The sequence below is a fragment of the Pithys albifrons genome, chromosome 1 (assembly GCF_047495875.1).
Source record: "Pithys albifrons albifrons isolate INPA30051 chromosome 1, PitAlb_v1, whole genome shotgun sequence".
Classification (NCBI taxonomy): domain Eukaryota; kingdom Metazoa; phylum Chordata; class Aves; order Passeriformes; family Thamnophilidae; genus Pithys; species Pithys albifrons.
This window is the reverse complement of record NC_092458.1, coordinates 119,112,478-119,119,263: the sequence shown is the minus strand read 5'-3', so window position 1 is coordinate 119,119,263 and position 6,786 is coordinate 119,112,478. Positions and strand designations below refer to the sequence as shown.

The 6,786-nt window shown below is 53.3% G+C and overlaps 1 protein-coding gene across 1 annotated transcript; it reads left to right on the top strand.

Annotated features, from left to right (window-relative positions):
- The first annotated feature begins 483 nt into the window (after window positions 1–483).
- Window positions 484–5,305, top strand: RPL8 (ribosomal protein L8). The gene is made up of 6 exons (XM_071565617.1): window positions 484–574; window positions 757–900; window positions 2,312–2,453; window positions 3,566–3,784; window positions 4,767–4,882; window positions 5,075–5,305. The coding sequence occupies exons 2-6, from the start codon at window positions 763–765 to the stop codon at window positions 5,231–5,233; spliced, it is 774 nt and encodes a 257-aa protein (XP_071421718.1). The 5' UTR covers window positions 484–574; window positions 757–762; the 3' UTR covers window positions 5,234–5,305.
- The last annotated feature ends 1,481 nt before the right edge of the window (window positions 5,306–6,786 follow it).

Sequence of the window (6,786 nt, the reverse complement as noted above, 5' to 3'; positions counted from 1 at the left end):
GGATGAGCGGACACAACCTAAAGCCGGGTCAGGGGAGGCTGAGGTTGGACATCGGGAAGATTCTTCACAGCAAGGATGGTCAGACCCCGGAATGGGCTGCCCGGGGAGGTGTTGGAGTCACCGACACTGGCGGTGTCTGAGGACTGACCGTGTGTCCCTCAGTGCCGCGCTCTGGCTGACTCGGCGCTGTTCGGTCACGGGCGGGACTCGCCGACCCCAGAGCTCCTTTCCAACCTGACCGACCCTGTGACTGCGGGAGGAAAAGCCCCGGGAGGCGGAGCCGGCGGGGCCGTGCCCGGCGCCCTCACAGCGCCCGGAGCGGCACCGGGAAGGCCCTGCCTGGCACGACCCCGCTGGGCGCGGCTCCCTCGGCCCCGGGGCAGGGCAGGCTCCGAGGAGACCCCCGGACGGACCCCCGGGCCGCCTCCGCTCCTTCCCCCGCTCTGACGTCACCGCCAATGACGTCACCGCCGGGCAGGACTCCCCGCCCCTCTCCCCGCCCTCGGCCGGCGCCGGAAGCGGCTCGGCGCGGCGGTGACGTCATCGCTTCCTTCTTTCCCGAGGCCGCAGCGAGGTAGGACGGGCCGGGATCCCGGCCCCGCTCCCGATCCGCCGGCATCGGCCGCTGCCCGCGCCCAGGGGGCTCGGGGGGACACGGGGGGCATGGAGGGACACGGGGAGGGGACCGGGAGCCGGAGCGGGAGCGCGGCCGGGCCGGGGCGGCGCTGACGGGACTGTCCCACCGCGTTCCCGCAGGACGCCATGGGCCGCGTCATCCGCGGGCAGAGGAAGGGCGCGGGCTCCGTGTTCCGGGCACACGTGAAGCACAGGAAGGGCCCCGCCAAGCTCCGCGCCGTGGACTTCGCCGAGCGGCACGGCTACATCAAGGGCATCGTCAAGGTACGGGCCGGGCCTCGCCCCTGGGCCCGGGATCTCCCTGGGCTCGGGCTGGCCATCTCTGCTCCTCCCGGCGTGTCCCTGGGCCCGGGGTGGCCATCTCTGCTCCTCCCGGCGTGTCCCCCTTCCCGCCCTGTCCCTCTTCCCGAGGTGCCCATCCCTCTTTTCCTCTTGAGGGGAGTCCCACCCCATTCCTGTGCTCCTCCCGAGGAGGATCCCAACCCATCCCTGTGCTCCTCCCGAGGAGGATCTCACCCCATTCCTGTGCTCCTCCCGAGGAGGATCCCACCCCATTCCTGTGCTCCTCCCGAGGAGGATCCCACCCCATTCCTGTGCTCCTCCCGAGGAGGATCCCAACCCATCCCTGTGCTCCTGCCAGACAAGATCCCAGCCCATCCCTGTGCTCCTCTTGAGGCATCCCAGGCCTCCTCGCTGTGCCCAAAGCCTGTTCTTTACCTGGCTGTCTGTTATTCAGGCATCTCTTTTTGTTTAATCAGGTTCTGTGAAAAGTTGAGCTGCTTGGGATTTATGACACCACCTTGGGAAAGGTGGCAGCACGTAGCTGGCAGTAGGATTTTCTCTTGGAGCTTTGCTAGTGTAGGAATATCAGATTTTATGTAGGAAATGTGAGTTTGTGTTGCCTTAGAATTTCCTGTGCCTCAGAAAACATGGATGGGGAAAAGAGTCTGTGTAATTGATTGCCCATAAAAAATAATCTTTGAAATCCCCAAGTGGTGTCCATCATCTCAGTGTTGAGCACTGGGGGCAAGGCGGTACTTTGGGGTGTGCTGCAGTGGGTCAGGTGGGCTGCAGGTGTTCTTTGGGTGTCCGTGACTGCAAACTGTGCCACTCTGAGCATCTCTTCAGCATTTTAGAGCACAGTCATCTTCAGGCTGCAGAGAGAACTTTATTCACACTCACCAGAATGGAGTTGGTGATGGAAAGCAAGTAGGGAAGTTTAAGTTGTGGTGTATGTGGGGGGATTTGGCCAACAGAGTTGAAAACAACAAGGAAAACTGTCAATACTGGACACCAACAGCATCTGAGCTGTCCTAGGACAGCAGGGACACCTCCACTAGACCAGGTTGTTCCAAGCCCTGTCCAACCTGGCCTTGGACACTTCAGGGATGGGGCATCCACAGCTTCCCTGGGCAACGTGATCCAGAATCTCACCACCCTCCCAGTGAGGAATTTTTCCCCAGTATGCTGGTGTGATGCAGATCCTGGAGGTTTCATCCTCACAGATGTGAATCGTCAGCTTGTTCATGTCGGGAGGATCCCAGATCCCCCTGGGAAGGGTGGGGGTGTCCTGGTGACAACTGCCAGTAATCATCTCCAGTTTTCCTAGCTTGATTTGTGCAGAACCCCTGGCAAAGGCTGTGTCCTGCTCTGAGGCAGCTCTGCATTCCCACAGGACATCATCCACGACCCGGGCCGGGGCGCTCCGCTGGCCAAGATCGCGTTCCGTGACCCGTACCGGTTCAAGAAGCGCACGGAGCTGTTCATCGCCGCCGAGGGCATCCACACCGGCCAGTTCGTGTACTGCGGCAAGAAAGGTGGGTCTGGGGGTGCTGCTGGGGCAGGGCCAGTACTCTGAGGGTCCCAGTGTGCCTCTCCACACTGGAAGTGGGACTGGTGTTTCAGGTCAAACCCCAAAACGTGCCCCAGCCGCTGCCTCGGGGAGGGTCCGTGCGGTGCCTCCCTCCCGTGCGAGAGGCTGTCGTGCACACGTAACCCCAGTGTGAACACAGAGACTCCTGAGAAGATGATGGTAACTCTAGTGAAAGACATGAACCATCAAATGAAGATGACCAGAGCTGAACTTCTTTGTTCCCATCTGAAGTACCTCCTCCATCCTAACAGACTGTTATGAAGGAGTGGAAGACAGTCCTAGAAAGAACAAAGACTGCTTAGGTGCAAGAATAAATAGATTTAAGATATGAGTGATGTAATATGGTATGGAATAAGGGGTGGAGAATGTTATGGGTTCATCTAGGTGGGCCTAAATTTAGGTTTTAAAGTTCAGAGTAGGCCTGAAGCTGTCAGCTGACTTGAGCTGGGCTGAGCTAACAGCTGACTTCTTCTAGCCAGTAATTTTGTATTCCATACCATATTACGACATCATCTCCAGGGACATATCCAGGGACGTAGGAACCAGTGTGAGAGTGGTTAAGGCTTCTCAGCCTTCCTCTTGGGAGGATGCACGATGCTGTCCCAGGGGGATGGGGAGAACCAGGCCCACCACTGGTTGACCAGTTATCTAAGGAAAGTAAAATGTGGTGTTCTGGTTCTCTCCTTTCTGCTTGGGTTTGTCTCCCTGGGGACTAAGTCTTTTAAAGTAATTTGTAGTTAAGATAGTAGAATTGGTGTGTTCATTAGGAAGTGGGGAATTGTTTCTTGTTTCTGACTTGTGTGCACGTGATTGTACTTTTCTTCCAATTTTCTCTTTCTTTCTGTAAAAATACATGTGTTGGTAGCATACACGTAGGTTGAAGGGTTTTTTTCCCCTGTCCTTCCTTTCTTTGGTGGGCAGAAAGAGGCTTTTCTCTCTGTACTTGGGGGAGTTGGCAGTTTGCTAGCTCAGACCAAGACAGCAGCCCTGGGTTAAACAGAACTGTGACTCCAGGAACACAAATGAAGCTGTGGCTGCTCTGATTGCTCTTTGCAGCTCAGCTGAACATCGGGAATGTCCTGCCCGTGGGCACCATGCCAGAAGGCACCATCGTGTGCTGCCTGGAGGAGAAGCCTGGTGACCGTGGCAAGCTGGCACGTGCCTCTGGGAACTACGCCACAGTCATCTCTCACAACCCTGAAACAAAGAAGACCAGAGTGAAGCTGCCTTCTGGCTCCAAGAAAGTGATCTCCTCTGCAAACAGAGCTGTTGTTGGTAAGGAGTGACAGCTGTGAACGTGTCTGGTCACTGAGCTGCTTGTCACTGTGAAGGAACCTCAGACAGGACCCCAGTTTGTAATAACCATCTTGAAAATAGTGTCATGTGCAGGCTGGACCCAGAGTCACACCCCAGGACAGTCTGTGCTCAGGGGCCTGACTTGTATGTTGTGCCTGCCCTACTTTTGGGTAATGATTGACCTGAATTTGGAGGTGGTCTGACCTGGTGAGAGGACAGAAAAGTAACTGCTGTAGTGGAATTGCTCAGCCTGTAGAACCTGCAGTCCTTAGGAAGGACTTCTGGGGAAAATGGTGTTGGTGCTTTTGGTACAGAATGAGCCTGCAGGGAGTACTGGAGGTGGTGTCAGGTGGGTGGAGTGTTCTGGAAGGTCTGACAAGGAATGACAATAGCACTGCAAAAGAGCAGAGGCTTTAGCAGGTTTGTTGTACCACCTGAGTGACAGCTGAGACGGCTGCTGGTGACACCTGCCTGCCTCTGCATAGAAGACACCAAAGTGTATAATCTGGTGTGTTACTCTAGAAGAATTGACGCAATAAATAACAAAATAAGCAGGTATTAAACTCAGTTCTTCATAGTCCCCTAAACTCTTTCAATTCATACTTTACTTGAAAAGCTGTTGCCCAAGAAATTCAAGCAGTAGAACTGGCAGTGCTTTAAAAACTGCTAAACTCAATCCTCTGTGTGTGGATTGAGAAGCAGGAATTAAAGTGTGTGTCCCTTGGCAGAGCCCTCAGTGTGTGGCTGTAGCTCAAGCCTGATCTCACTGGTGGAGTTGGCTGGAACTTGCTGGTTTGAACCCAGCTGGGATTGCTTGAGACTGGTCTTCAGAAGCTCAGTCTTAGAACCTGACTGTTATTAGGGACTAGTCTCGTTCTTGAACACTTTCTTCCCCTTATGGGTGGGTTGTCACAGTACTCTTGTGTGTATTTGGGTGTTACCATCCCTGAATTCCCTGCAGGAATTGTTGCCGGCGGAGGCCGTATTGACAAGCCCATCCTGAAGGCTGGCAGGGCCTACCACAAGTACAAGGCGAAGAGAAACTGCTGGCCACGTGTCCGTGGTGTGGCCATGAACGTGAGTGTTTGCAGTTGGTGTTACCCCTGTCCTTCCTTGCAGTTCAGAGAGGATTTGTGATAGGGCACGAGACAATCTCTGCGCCTCGTGAAAAGCGAAGCAGTTAAACTCCTTGTTCCCTTGAATAAGTTTATTGCTGCTGAACATCCTTTCCTTGTGGTTAAACTTCTGGCTTGCCTTCCCTCTCCACAGCCTGTAGAACATCCCTTCGGAGGGGGTAACCACCAGCACATCGGGAAGCCCTCGACCATCCGCAGAGACGCTCCCGCCGGGCGCAAGGTCGGTCTCATCGCTGCCCGTCGCACAGGCAGGCTGAGGGGAACAAAGACTGTGCAGGAGAAGGAGAACTAAACACCCCAACTGTGTGTTTAGGAGAACTAAACAACCTCTGTGGAGGTTACAGAATAAATTTGTCCAACACAACTTGTGTGAAGTTCATGGTGTCTGCTGCTACAATGGGGCTGAAGTAGGGATGATATTCGAGTTGTGAGGGGAGAAGAGGGTTTTTTCCCCCCTTGCCTTGAAGGGCAAGGAGCTTCTCTCAGCCAGCACTTTGTAAGCTGGTCCTGCAGGCTGGAGTTCACGCTTTGTGTGGATGCTCTTGTGCCCTGGTGTGGTGATGTCGCTGGGGTTGCTCAGGCCTGACAAAGCATTACAGACCAATCAAGCAATCCCTTGGTTACTTGTTTTAATTTAAGAATCTGGCTGGAATGGTGCTCAGTTTTCCAAGTTCATAGTCTTCACCATAATGGTTTTCCATTTTTATCTACTCTGTTTCTTTGGAGCAATTTGTACAAAGGAAATGTTTCAGATCCATTCACTGTAAGGTTTGGGCTTCCTTTTGAAATCATCAGGCTCCAAGCAGATCAAAGATGGTCCCTCTGAGCACAAATGCAGGAGTTAAGGTATCACACAACCTGCCAGAGCTGCTGCAGACCAACAGGAGCCCTGCCTTTAGGTGTGCTCACACGGAAAGCTGAGCCCCACCTGCTTTGACAGATTTGTACCTTTTTTCCCCTCCTAAAGCCAGTTCAGAAAAGCTGAGTGAACAAAGCCACTTTGCAATAAACCCCATGGCTTTTCCCTCATTCCCCTCCAAAAGGTTGGCTTTTCACAGGACAGCTGTTCTTATGAGAATAAAGGTTCCCAGCAGGACTTCAGTGGTTCTGCCCAGGTTACCACAGCACCTCAGGACACCCCATCATAAGCTGAACAGCCTTCACGGGGGAGAATTTTGAAGCTGTTTGTGCTTCCCAAACACTGATGCCACTTGGCTTTGAGCTGTAGCTTTTTACTGAAGAACACTCACCCCGTTCCAGTGTTTTTCAGACTCCTGCAATGAACATGGAATTTAAAAAAAGCCACAGTGACATTTGAAAATTACCACAAGGCAAACGTTCTCCAGGGGAAAAATTCTCTCCCTCAGCCCCTCAGCACTAAAAATTTATGAAAAATAGAAGGGAAGAGCAAATTAGATAAAGTGAATGACTGAAAAATCAGAGGCTCTAAAGAGGACAGCCTAAAATGAAAAATTCAGGTAAACAAATAGATTTTCCAAAGTGAAGGTCTAATCTAAGCTCCAGCAGGTTACTTGACAGGGGAGGTTCAGAGAACTAACAATGCAACAAGAATAAAAAAACCCCCACATATAAAAATACACTTGAGTCCCTAACGAGCTTATTTCAGCCTGGGAGGATGTGAAAACACGGAATGGACAAGGAAGATGGGGCTGGAGTGAATGTCAGTCCTGGCCTCTCTGAGGGCTGAACAGCATCAGGGAGGAGGTTCGAGCTCCTGAATCTATGCTGTAGAAACCAGAAATTCATCAGGACAGGGACACTGCAAAGCAGCAGGGAGCCTTCCTGTACCCCCTTGGCTGGTGGGGTGGGCTCTGCTGAAGCAGC

Excerpts from the sequence above, each read along its gene's own strand:
- RPL8 (XM_071565617.1), top strand. The coding sequence starts at position 763 with ATGGGCCGCGTCATCCGCGGGCAGAGGAAGGGCGCGGGCTCCGTGTTC. Across the intron at positions 2,454-3,565 it reads CGTGTACTGCGGCAAGAAAG|CTCAGCTGAACATCGGGAAT; the intron begins GTGGGTCTGGGG and ends TGCTCTTTGCAG. Across the intron at positions 3,785-4,766 it reads TGCAAACAGAGCTGTTGTTG|GAATTGTTGCCGGCGGAGGC; the intron begins GTAAGGAGTGAC and ends AATTCCCTGCAG.